Below are 13,501 nucleotides of genomic sequence, written 5' to 3'. Positions count from 1 at the left end.
CAGCATGACTAAACACCAAGGCGCACGGAACGCTGTTACCTTCCCACCAAAGTGGTACCTATTTATTTACTTGCAATTTCTTGCTTTCGAACTGCTAGGTTGGCAGGAGCTGGAACTAGAGATGGGAGCTCACTCCATCATGTGGCACCCGGGTCTCAAACTGCCTGCAGTTCAGCATCTTAACCCCTTGAGCCCCCGCCGCTCCAGGGATTGATTTTTTTTTTTTTTAACCAACTGCTTTAATCCAGACTTAGCCAATGTTCCCTCTAAGCTGTGGAATCTTGTGAGCAAAAGTTCTACTTTGTGAGCTACTGGCATCAAAGCTGTGAGCAACTGATTTGGCTGCTGCGTGAATTAGTTTGCTCTGGAGCCGTTCTTCCTGAACTGCAGTTCAGCATCTTAACCACTTGAGCCACCGCAGCTCCAGGGTTTGTTTGTTTTTTTAAACCAACTGCTTTAATCCAGTCTTCTTAGCTATAATTGCTCAGCTACTTATGCATCTTGACTCTAGGTGGCCCTTCCTGGCAACAACCCACCCTCACGCTATAGGTAATGCTTGGTAAACCTGTTTCAATGTATCTGAAGAAGTGTGCATGCACACAAAAGCTTGTACCAGGAATAAAATCTTGTTGGTCTTAAAGGTGCCACTGGACTCAAACTTTGTAAGTGAAAAGGGTGTGTGAGAAGGACAAGCATATGGTAGCACAGGTGTTGGGAAGGCTTACAAGCCAACAAACTGGTGGGGAAGGAAGCACAGGCAAGTAGTGGGGAATGGGCATGTGGGTGGGTGCGCAGTGTTCCCTCTAAGCTGAGTTAGTGTGAGCTAGCTCACAGTTTTTTAGCTTCTGGCTCACACATTTTTGTCATAGCTCAGGAAGGATGGCTCCAGAACAAACACATTTATGCAGCAGCCAAATCACTCGCTCACTTTAATGCCAGCAGCTCACGAAGTAGAATTTTACAAACCCCCACACGGAGGGGGGGGAAGGGGGGGGGGGGGGGGGGGGGGCCAGTCCAGTGGCAGGCAAAGGAACGCAGGCACTGTCAGCCCAGGCCCACTGCAAAACCTGTAACTGGCCCTGTAGAGGAGAATAAAGCCCCAACAACTTCATTTTGCCTTTTCTGTTCAGATTTTCCTCAACTATTGTATAGCTCTGATGTCATACTGTTGTCTTAATCGCCATTGTACTCGTTTGGTGTAGTGGTGTAGGAGAGCCAGTTTGGTGTAGTGGTTAAGTGTGCAGACTTTAATCTGGGAGAACTGGGTTTGATTCCCCACTCCTCCACTTGCACCTGGCTGGACGACCTTGGGCAAGCCGTAGTTCTGATAAGAGCTGTTCTTGAAAAAGAGCAGTTTCTGTCAAGAGCTCTCTCAGCCCCACCTACCTCACAGGGTGTCTGTTGTGGGGAGGGGAAGGGAAAGGAGTTTGTAAGCTGCTCTGAGACACCTTCGGGTAGTGAAGGGTGGGGTATAAATCCAATCTCTTCTCTTCTCCTTTTGTAATGGCCAATTGCAGTTCTAAATTCATCAGTGCCTTGCCTGAATTGTCAATTGCTGCTTCGTTATCATGAACTACTTCGGGTGCTTTTGCAGCTGAAAAACAACATGAGAATACTGTGCATGTAAAAAGACATACAGCACTAACTGTGTCAAACTCAGCCTCACAGGAGCAAAGCAAAGGTGGGCTGGCCTGCTCCAAGGTGCATACAGGTAGCATATTTGCACAGCATCACCGGCAAGGCAGGAACTCCTCCCCATGAATACACACAAAACCCAGCAGGAGATTATGTAGGTGGGGTCCAGGCCTGAGAATAGCCCAAAACCTGCTTTATACTTTTTTGCCGAGGAGGACTTCCAAGTCTCCTCCCCCTCCGTCTGTCTCTTTGCTTGCGCTCCTGATCTTCCCCTTGGCATCTGCTTCTTCTCAGGTCTGGTTTTGAGACTCGGCTAACACATCCTCTGAAGCTGGGAGGTGGTGTCCAGAACAAACAGAACGCTGGCCAACCATGACTCACCTTCCATTTGCTTAGGGCTCTATCTCTGGGCAATGATAACAGAGAGGACAGGCCGAAAGTTCCACCGCGGAGCCGCCCAAGCTGGGAGTTTGCAACACCCATTGTACTCCTGAAGCAGGGGAAGGTTAGATTAAGGCAAAGGGCATAGTCTGTGCATCCCAGACTGAGCCACAGTCTTGAAAGCCTCTTATGCTCAACCAGGAACTGTAGTCCCATCGCCAAAGGCCAACAGGATAGGAGCCCTTTCTGCAAACATTAGAAGAGAGCAAGGAGCAGTGCAGTGCAGTGCAGCAGTCAGTGTTGGGTCAGAGTTGGGAGTTGTTGTTGTTCAGTCGCACAGTCGAGTCCGATTCTTCGCGACCCCATGGACCAGCTCCCGCCAGGCCCTCCTGTCTTCCGCCGTCCTCTGAAGTTGGCTCAATTTCATGTTCGTTGCATGACACTGTCTAACCATCTCATCCTTTGCCGTCCCCATCTTCTTTGATCTTCAATCTTTCCCAGCATCAGGGTCTTCTCCAGTGAGTGCTCCCTTCTCATTTGGTGGCCAAAGTATTTGAGCTTCAGTTTCATTATCTGGCCTTCCAGGGAACAGTCAGGGTTGATTTCTTTGAGGATTGACTGATTTGATCTTCTTGCAGTCCAAGGGACTCTCAAGAGTCTTCTCCAGCACCATAGTTCAAAAGAATCTATTCTTCTGCGCTCGGCCTTCCTTATAGTCCAACTCTCGCAGCCATACATGACTACTGGGAATACCATTGCTTTGACCATGCAGACTTTTGTTGGCAGGGGGATGTCTCTACCTTTTATCATGCTGTTTAGGTTCTTATTTATTTATTATTTAGGTTGGGAGACCGAGGTTCAAATCCTAAACAGCGATGCACCTCACAGGATGACTGTAGGACATCCACTATTCCTCAGGCTAGTTTATGGCACAGGGTTGTGGTGAGGATAAAATGGGGAAGAGGCACATGAATGCTATCCTAAGCTCCTTGAAGGAAGGGAGTAATAAAAATGAGAGTAGAATTGCCGCCTTTTGGTCCTCAGGAGAGCATACCCCTGCTCTCTCTACACATTTTTTTGTACGTACAGGAATTCGCTCTTTTACCCTCCACAAGGGAGTATCAAGTCCAGTGAAGTTCTGGGAAGGTAGAGTAAGAGGCCTTCTCTGCTCAGCTGTCCAGAGCAACTTTTGTCTTCACTCTATGGTACACAGAGGCGTCATGGGAAAGAGTAAAGTAGGTTGTACTCTTAAATATACCTCCACACAAACAATTCAGGATGAAGGCATGGACTCCTCTGGGAAAGGGAATGTGTTCCCCCTGCTTTCCTCTTGTCCAATAATTCCTGCTTTGGGCCTGCTTCCAACCAAGGCAACAGCTGCACACATTTATCTATTACGGTTTTATCTTACCCTTCTTTCAACCAGCTCAGTTCCTTTCCCCCGCCGCATCCTAGTTGATCGTCACAACCCACCTGTGAGGTTGGTTAGGCCCAGTGTTCCCTCTAAGCTGAGTTAGTGTGAGCTGGCTCACGGTTTTTTAGCCTCCAGCTCACACATTTTTGTCATAGCTCAGGAAAGGCGGCCCCAGAGCAAACTAATTTATGCAGTAGCCAAATTGCTCACTCACAACTTTAATGCCAGTTGCTCACAAGGTAGGATTTTTGCTCACGAGACTCCACAACTTAGAGGGAACATTGGTTAGGCCACAGCATGACAAGGCCGAAAGGTCACCCCGTGAGCTTCATCGCTGAGGGGGAACTTGAATCTGGGCCTCCTGGCATCAACCTCGATACCATGCTGGATTCTCACATATGGAAACAGCACCACGTGAAGGGCCAAGATTGTCCACACAGAATACTGAATCTGGGGTCTATTTCAAGTCAACTTTAATTGAATTGGAAAGGTGTTTTGGAAAGGAACCGAGAAGCCATTAGGCAGTGTTATTTATTTGAACAATACAAAAACTTATTCATAATTAATGCCTTGGGGCTTTTTATACAGGATTATGTGAATCACAGGACATTTCCTTGTGTTCGCTGGCACCCAGACTGTCATCAGTACTGTCTTCCCCCTCCCTCTGTCCTGCTGGGGTTGCCAACCTCCAGGTGGTGGCTGGAAACATCCCAGAATTACAACTGATCTCCAGAGGACACAGTTCAGTTCCCCTGGAGAAAATGGCTGCTGTGGAAGGTGGATTGTATGGCATGACACCCCACTGAGGTCCCTCCCCTTCCCCTTCCCTATGATAAACCAATCAGTTGTTCCATATCCGGTTCTAACTGCTGCTTCTTGACCCTTATACAGGTTTCTCAAGAGACATGTGAGGTGGTCTGGTACTCCCATCTCTTTAAGGACCTGCCATAGTTTGTTGTGATTCACACAGTCAATGAAGCAGAAGTAGATGTTTTTCTGGTACTCCCTTGCTTTCTCCATAATCCAGCAAATGTTGGCAATTTGATCTCTAGTTCCTCTGCCACTTCGAAACCCAGCTTGTATTTCTGGCCGTTCTCTATCCACGTACTGCTGAAGCCTGGCTTGTAGGAACTTGAGCATGCTGGATACAGTGAACTGAATGAATGTATCGATTTGTTCCTGTTCCAGCCAACAGGTAAGCAGGCTCAGAAGGCCAAAATCACAACTGACCTCTTCCTCTGGCAGCTCCAAAGGCTGCGGAAGGTTGACCCTGTCCAAACTGTGCGTGTGTAAAGTGCTGCCAAGTCACAGCCGACCTGCGGCAACCACTTAGGGTTTTCAAGGCAAGGACAAGAGGTGGTTTGCCGTCGCCTGCCTCTGCATGGCGATCCTGGACTTCCTTGGTGGTCTCCCATCAAAGCACAGCCCGGGGCTGACCCTGCTTAGCTTCTGTGATCCGATGGGACTGGGCTAGGCTGGCCCATTCAGGTCAGGTCCCAACGATACCAGCTTTTCATTGACCTTGAGCCTGCCACCTGTGCACGGCCTCGTTTCCACTGAGACTTTGCTTGTTCATTGCCGTGAAGAGAAGAGGACGTTCTGGGGCTGCCCCTGGGTGCTATGAAAGGGGGCGACAGTCCAGATCTAGCACTATATGGTGCACATGGGGAGCATAGGATTTCACAAGTTCAATGTGCAGGACGTTTGTCTGCCACGGCTTCCCATCCAACTTCTGAAGCAACGTCCTGATCTGGGTTCCTGTATCCTCTGCCCACTTCTGCCACGTCGTGTGGGCTGTGGGGCACAGGGCCCTCCTACCAGCCCCTGATACCGTATCCTTCCCCCCCTGGACCCCTTTGTCCTCTTGACTCTTGGACACCGGAAGCTGGAGATCCTGTCCTGGCTGAAGGGCCTTCCCAGGAAAGGACTCTACATTCTGGTGGATATGCAAGATCCCTCCCACGTCCTTTCGCAAGACCCTGCAGGCAACAGGCCAGCCTTCCTCCGACGTTGGGATGAGTCCCAGATTCACCCTGTTGGCCACATCTCGCAGTTCCAGCTGCAGACATGAGAGAGAATGAGATCAGACAAGAAAAAAGAACAGAGGAAAAGCCTCAACATGCTGTTTGATCAAATCTTTCAGATCTGGGACACACCATTCATCTCAAACTTTTACAACATGGAGGGGTGTGTGTGTGCCTTACAATAGGTGCCAAACTGTTTGTGGGTTCCAAATCACCAGCTAAGGACAGCTGTACAGAACACAGAAAAAGATAGCCCCAAATGGTCTTAAGGCTACAGCCGTACGCACACTTGCCAGGGAGAAAGCCCCACTAAATTAAGTGGAAATAACTCTTGAATGAACGCACATAGTATTGGGCTGACTAACTCACAACAGTGGCTCGAGTTGTGACAGAGCCGGAGGCTGCAGGAATACCCCCATCTCCCTTTCCAACTCCTTCACAGCAGTTGACCCCCGGAAGGATAGAATCCTCCTTCTCTTGTTTCTGCTCTAAGCCTCTTGAAACGGATCATACCAAACTCCGGGGCTTCCTGAACTCTTGCAAGATTGTTTTCTCTCACAAGAGTTCAGCTACCATTTTGGTTGTTCTGGGAAACAGAAATGGTAGCCAAATCTTCAGTTTGGGAACTGAGCAGTATAGGTTCTGTGCAATTTTTAAAAAGGCTTTGGGGGGCTGGGAGCGAGGAGAATGGTCTCCTTTAGTTCCCAGGTAGGGGAAGACTCTTGAGAGTCCCTTGGACTGCAAGAAGATCAAATCAGTCAATCCTAGAAGAAATCAACCCTGACTGTTCCCTGGAAGGCCAGATAATGAAACTGAAGCTCAAATACTTTGGCCACCAAATGAGAAGGGAGCACTCACTGGAGAAGACCCTGATGCTGGGAAAGATTGAAGGTCAAAGAAGATGGGGACGGCAAAGGATGAGATGGTTAGACAGTGTCACGGAGGCAACGAACATGAAATTGAGCAAACTTCAGAGGAAAGCGGAAGACCGGAAGGCCTGGCGGGATCTGGTCCATGGGGTCGTGAAGAGTCGGACTCGACTGTGCGACCGAACAACAACAAGGGGAGACAGTCAGCTGCACTAGCCAGCAGGAAGCTGATGGCAGTCAGGACGGGAGGGCACCAAACTCCCCCCCCCCACCTGCCACTTGGGGAAACCATCTCAGGTCACCTCCTTAATAGAGTCAGCCCGGCTTGCCATGTAGCCGTTGTCTCTCTGATAGGTACCCATAGTTTGAAATTAAAATTCTGGGAAATGGGGAAGAAATGATGATGCACTGCCAGGCAAGAAAGAAAGCGGAGTGAGCAAGATCGACGCGTCTTTGCAGGAAGCTGCTTTGGGGGGGGAAGCCTCCTTGACTTCCCAGCCTGGCCCTGGTGCTGGAATGATGGCCACTTCCCATTCAAACCACTTTCCTCACCACTTACCTTCCGGTTATCTCCCTGGTGAATGCGGCACCGATGCCGAACACCATTCAGTTGCAGGTTCTGTTGCATGGCTTCCACAGCATGGGGGTTCCACTCGCAAGCATGAACGAAAGCAGCACCGGCATGAACCAGGTAGGGCAGAGTGAAATAGCCGATCCCTGAGGACAAAGGAGGGGAAAGCGGCTGGCTGCAAGCTCTGGGAGCAACCGTTTGGGCTTGTCCTGCTGTTCAACAGTGCAGGGGAAGGACTGGAAAAAGAGATTTCTCACTAAGGCCAGAGAAAAGAAGAAGAGTTCGATTTATACCCCGCCCTTCGCTCGCAGAGCGGCTTACAATCGCCTTCCTCTCTCCACAACAGACCCCCTGTGAGGTAGGTGGGGCTGAGAGAGCTCTGAGAAAACAGCTCTGTGAGAACTGTGACTGGTCCAAGGTCACCCAGCAGCTGCATGTGAAGGAGTGGGGAAACAAACCCAGTTCTCCAGATTAGAGTCTGCCGCTCTTAACCACTACACCACACAGAAGGTCTGAAGGATGGAGGGGAAAGTTCCCAATCAGCCAGAACCACCCAGCAGCAAGTGCTGGGAAACCAATTCCACCCAAGACCAGCCCACAATGCTTCCTGTCTGTGGAACCACACCAGCACTGACATTTCTGCTTGGGCATCTACTTATCTGCTAAGAATGACGTGGTTTACAGCCATGGTTATTATTACTTTTTAAAATCTCCCTGTAAGGAACTTGATAATTTAGGCTCCAGGTTCTATGGAGGTGACCAGACCTTCCTTCAGAACTATAAGTGTTGTTGGGATTCTGGCCTATTTAGAAGTGCTCCCTCTGCTGATTAGTAACACCTGTGAGCAGTGTCTGTTCCTTGGAGACTGGACCTTGGGAGACTGTCTATAGAGTCGCTATCCTTCCTTCCTAGTTTTCTTCTCACAGCAGACACTAATTAACTGCTCGCCCCTGACTGGCTATTGAGTTGCTGGACAATGCACTGATTGCTAAAAAAGACAGTTTCTTAATGTGCACTGGATGGCTACTCTGTACCCTTTTTCACTTTGGGATGTCTCCATGCTATACCAGCTAAGCATGAAGAGGGCCTGTATCCTATCGGATTGGTAAAACAGATGACCAAGGAATGCCATTCAGAGATGCTTGAAGATAAAGGTAAAGGTTCCCTTGCTCGAAAGCCAGTCAAATTCGGTTTCAAAGCCGAAGAGCCAGCGCTGTCCGAAGATGTTTCCGTGGTCATGTGGCCAGCATGACTAAACACCAAGGCGCACGGAACGCTGTTACCTTCCCACTGAAGTGGTACCTATTTATCTACTTGCAATTTCTTGCTTTCGAATTGCTAGGTTGGCAGGAGCTGGGGGTCAGAGTCGGGAGCTCACTCCGTCATGCGGCGCACTCGGGTCTCGAACTGCTGAACTACTGACCTTCCACAGCCTGCAGTTCAGCGCCTTAACCACTTGAGCCACCGCAGCTCCCTTTATAAAGTCTAAAATTTCAGTCAGGCAGATTTTATGTAATAACAGTGAGCTTTATTTTTCTGTCTTCTTCCCTGTGAATGAGTGGTTTATGCTTTGCAACACACCTTAAGTTTAATAAATTTGATTTATATTTCAAGCTGTGTTTGGAATCACTGACTTGAATATGGGTGCATGCCGAAGCGAACCCCGAGAGCGGAAAGCCGAGGCCTTGTAAATGTAGAGCTTTCACTTGCAAAAAATAAAAAGGGGACTGCTGACTGCTGGAGTGGGTGTATCCACCGTCCAGAATAGGAGGCTTACGGTGGCTTATCCCTATATTCCCCTTCCTCAGACGAACTTAAAAGGACCACACATGGCCTCTTCTCCCATTTTATTCTCACAACAACCCTGTTAAGTCGGTTAGCTAGAGAGTGAGTCATTGGCCTACGGCCACCCAGCCAGGTTCACGATAGAATGAGGATTTGAATCTGGGTCTCTCTGATCATAGTCAGAAACTTCACTCCCTAAACCACACCAGTCCTGAAAGAGAGGAAGGAGAAGAAGTAGGCAAGTGAAGTCATTATCTATTTTACTAAGCTTATCTTTTCTGCATTCTCAAATTACTACATTCATCCATCAATTACGTTTACATTATACCAATCATAGAATCTCTTCCAAGTTTTTTGAAAAGTCCATTCTGTGCCGGCTCTCATCTCCAGAGTCAGTTTGTCATTTTCCGCTGTTTCAAATAGCTTGTTCACATACTCTTGTTTCGTTGGTATTTCCATTATTTTCCAATATTTGGCATATACTATCCTTGCAGCTGTCGACATATGAACTATCAAATACCTATCTGCTTTATCAAAGTCTTTCGGAAATATATTCAATAACAGTATCTCTGGAGTAAACAGGAGGCTTATATCTCATTTTTGACCGGCCCTTCTTCAGATTCAGGCATTCGAAACAATAATAAGAATAATTGCGAATAATGGATAATGCTATTCTTTGAAAAAAGGAGCAACCCCCCCCCCCAAATACTACTTTAACTAGAATATTAACTGGGTTGGCTCCAACCAGCTTTTATACTGGGAAAAAAGGTTTTCCCCTCTGGCCACCCAAAAGGCTATGCTGGGAGTGATGGGATCCGAATGGACCAATAGCAGTATCTCTGGAGTAAACGGGAGGCTTATATCTTATTTTTGACCGGCCCTTCTTCAGATTCAGGCATTCGAAACAAGAATAAGAATAATCACGAATAATGGATAATGTTGAGTATTCTTTGAAAAAAGGAGCAACCCCCCCGTCTCCAACCAGCTTTTATACTGGGGAAAAAAGGTTTTCCCCTCTGGCCCTCTGGCTATGCTAGGAGTGATGGGATCTGAATGGAACCGGTCTTCTCCCTGGTATGTCAGTTTCCTATGTGCAGGGAAGAGTTTTTAAGGAGTCAGGCCAGCCTGGTCTGCAGTCTGAAGGGGTGAAGAAACAAACATGGGTCTACTGCCTCTATGAGAACTAGACCCTTGATCATTCAAAACTTAAGGCTGTGACCCTAGTAACTAAAGCTTCAATACTAAGGAATATTTCGTTGAGAGTGAGAAGTCGAAATATTTTTAAATAAATAATCCTAGGCATGCTTACTTGGAAGTAAGCCCCATTGAGTACAGTGGGATTTATTTCTTAGTAAGCATGTTGTGTGAAGTACAGCTGCCCCCTTTCCCCAGCCCTTAAAACTATATCAAAATTTTGCATATAAAAAAATTACTTCCCAGTATCCAGGAGAAGAGGTATCATACTTTGATCAGCCAGTAGCCACTGAGCCTACTTTTACTTCAACATGGCATATTTTCTTGGCTTAAGCCACAGAACGAAGAAGGAACCTTAAGAGATATTAGTTCTGAACTGAGTGAAATGAACGAAGTACACAACCCTTAAAACTATATCAAAATTTTGCATATCAAAAATTACTTCCCAGTATCCAGTAGAAGAGGTATCATACTTTGATCAGCCAGCAGGCACTGAGCCTACGTTTACCTCAACATGGCACATTTCCTTGGCTTAAGCTACAGAACAAAGAAGGAACCTTAAGAGATACTATTTCTGAACTGAGTGAAATGAACGAAGGACACAGGTGGAGCTGTGGCTCTGAGGCTGAGAATTTTCTGAGCGTGCAGAAGGTCCCTGCTTGAATTCCTGGCAAATCCCATTAAAAAGAGCAGATAGCCAGTAATGCAGAAGACCCCCAACCTGAGACCCTGGAGAGCCCCTGCCTGTCAGAGTAGACAATCCTGACAATGATGGGCCAATGACCTGACTCAGTAGAAGGTTCATGGGTGGCAGTGGTGGTAGGGGATATGAAGATGAAGAAGAGAAGATATTGAAGAAGAAGAAGAGAAGAAGAGATTGGATTTATATCCCGCCCTTCATTACCCAAAGGTGTCTCAGAGCAGCTTACAAACTCCTTTCCCTTCCCCCTCCCCACAACAGACACCCTGTGAGGTAGGTGGGGCTGAGAGAGCTCTGACATTGGATTTTGGATTTATCATTGATATTGGATTTATACCCTGCCCTTCACTACTCAAAGGAGTCTCAGAGCGGCTTACAAACTCCTTTCCCTTCCCCTCCCCACAACAGTCACCCTCTGAGGTAGGTGGGGCTGAGAGAGCTCTGACAGAAACTGCTCTTTTTCAAGAACAGCTGTGCCAGAACTATGGCTTGCCCAAGGTCCGTGCACTTATCTCCCAAATTAAATGCAGTAGCAGAGGATTACCAGTTTTGATTGGAGTAGCAAGGGAGGGCTGCTAACTTTGGTCACTTCCTGGTGCAGTTTTCTCAGTCAGAATCACATAAATGCCCCCAGGCTGTTTTCCCACAGAGAAAAAAGATACTGTAATCCACACACCCCGCCCCCCCAGGCAAACAGCAGTTTAGGGAATAAATGATTTTGACTGGGAAAACAGTACAGAGAAAAAAAATATTAAGCACAGATACGTTCTAATTAAACTGGCCGTCCCTTGCATCTGCATTTCAGGGTTTAAAAAAAAAAAACTGAAAAAGAATCAGAAAGTCCAATCAATCTCCTGCGTAACTTGCAGCCCAGCCCCTGCATAAAGAAGGGGGCAGAATCTTGCACTGACCGGATTCCGTTGTCCACGTGTTCAACCCAGCCATCTTCCCCCAACAACAAGGTGACTGCGGGTGATCGAAAGGAATCTGACCGTACACGGCCACGCCTTCCTAGACGTTTGGCTCCCATCGCACCAGCGACCGTCTCCCAGAGCTCTTGTCCTGAAAGAGAGCCCAGCCTCGATGGGTCTGCCAAGGCAGGAGGATGCCCAGAACAGCCCGGCAAAGTACCACATTTTCCATTTACCCATCTCTCCCCACAGCGTCGCTCTGAAGCTGTCCTCACTCAGCAGGACTAGGTCCCCATGCCGCTGCCAGGAGCTAGGCAGATCTTTTTCCAGTTCTTCAGACCAGGCAGCCCCATGGCCCAATACCAGAGACACCAGCTCTCCGCGCAGTTTCTGGATGGGCGAGCAGACCTGAGCTGATTTTGAGGGAATGGGATTCTGGGAAAGAAATGCAAATGATTAGCTAGTGACCTCTCTCTAGCTTTGCTCTCAGTGCCCTCCATTTTCAGATCTCATTCAAACATTAGCGGCAAGACTCATAAGAACATAAGAACATAAGAGATGCCAATGTTGGACCAGGCCAAAGGCCCATCCAGCAACACTCTGTGTCACACAGTGGCCAGAAATACCAGGTGCCATCAGGAGGTCCACCAGTGGGGCCAGGACATTAGAAGCCCTCCCACTGTTGACCCCCCCCAAGCACCAAGAAGACAGAGCATCACTTGCCCCAGAGCCCCTAGCTATACCTTGTGGCTAATAGCCACTGATGGACCTCTGCTCCATATGCTTATCTAATTCCCTTTTGAAGCCGTCCATGCTTGTAGCCGCCACCACTTCCTGTGGCAGTGAATTCCATGTGTTAATCACTCTTTGGGTGAAGAAGTACTTCCTTTTATCCGTTCTAACCCGACCGCTCTGCAGTTTCATGGAGTGCCCACGAGTTCTTGTATTGTGAGAAAGGGAGAAAAGTACCTCTTTCTTTACCTGCTCTTTCCCATGCATAATCTTATAAACCTCGATCATGTCACCCCTCAGTCGTCTTTTCTCCAAGCTAAAGAGCCCTAAGCGCTTTAACCTTTCCTCATAGGGAAAGTGTTCCAACCCTTTTATCATTTGAGTTGCCCTTTTCTGCACTTTTTCCAAAGCTATAATATCTTTTTTAAGGTGTGGTGCCCAGAACTGCACACAGTATTCCAAATGAGGTCTCACCATTGATTTATATAGGGGCATTATGATATTGGCTGATCTGTTTTCAATACCCTTCCTAATAATCCCCAGCATAGCATTGGCCTTCTTTATTGCAGTCACACACTGTCTCGACATTTTCAGTGAGTTATCAGTGAAAAAATATCTCAAAGACTATTCATCTCTTGCCTGCTAGGTAAGCCGGACAAGGGGGTTTGGCTTCCCGTACACATGTTGATGGACATCATCTCTCGCATTCCGAGACTGGAAAGCATTCCATTAACAAACAGCTGCTCGGTTCAAGACAGGTCAGTCCCTTTGTGACACCAGAGCAACTAAGCCAATAGTATCAAGCAAGGCAAGTGCCGTGGGTCAGCCTGAGTCTAGCGTGGCCGAAGACTCCTCAGGAGTCGGGGAGCTGTGTGCAGTTGGCCCTGGACCAGTTGAGGTTAAGGAGCCAGAGGAGCAAGAGCCTCCAGGTTCAGTGACAGCTGCTGACCCTGAGCCACCCACGCTCAGCTCTGAAGCAGCCGACGAACCACAGCTGCCTGTAAGCAGCTCATCAGACTCAACCCTGCTTGTCAAATGGCAAAGGCTCTGGCAAGAGCTAAAGATGTGTAGACCAGAGTGCTCGGCTCTTGACTTGGCATCAGCTGCTTGTTGATGACAGCTCTGTGTAACTACAGAAGCACTTCCAAGCAGATGACTGCAAATAGGGCTTGTTAAGGGAATCCTATATAAATCAGACCAGGAGACCTGCAGAAGTGTGGAAGCAACATGTCACGACCACAACACCGGACTTGCAACCTTTGGACTGACCCCTGACTCTGCTTTT

The 13,501-nt window shown here is 48.0% G+C and overlaps 1 protein-coding gene across 1 annotated transcript in view; it reads right to left on the bottom strand.

Annotated features, from left to right (window-relative positions):
- Positions 1 to 4,835: 4,835 nt before the first annotated feature.
- Positions 4,836 to 13,501, bottom strand: part of TRMT12 (tRNA methyltransferase 12 homolog (S. cerevisiae)) — a 12,781-nt gene continuing 4,115 nt past the window's right edge. Inside the window, exons 2-5 of the mRNA XM_015428015.1 lie at positions 11,721 to 11,919; positions 11,485 to 11,635; positions 6,883 to 7,078; positions 4,836 to 5,489 (exon numbers count right to left, since the gene is read on the bottom strand). Of these exons, the coding sequence (XP_015283501.1) occupies positions 5,049 to 5,489; positions 6,883 to 7,078; positions 11,485 to 11,635; positions 11,721 to 11,919 (987 nt within the window). The 3' untranslated portion in view covers positions 4,836 to 5,048. The remainder of the gene's footprint in view (positions 5,490 to 6,882; positions 7,079 to 11,484; positions 11,636 to 11,720; positions 11,920 to 13,501) is intronic.

Source organism: Gekko japonicus, unplaced genomic scaffold, assembly GCF_001447785.1.
Source record: "Gekko japonicus isolate JY-2015 unplaced genomic scaffold, Gekko_japonicus_V1.1 scaffold1022, whole genome shotgun sequence".
Taxonomy (NCBI): domain Eukaryota; kingdom Metazoa; phylum Chordata; class Lepidosauria; order Squamata; family Gekkonidae; genus Gekko; species Gekko japonicus.
This window is presented reverse-complemented; position numbering and strand designations above follow the sequence as displayed.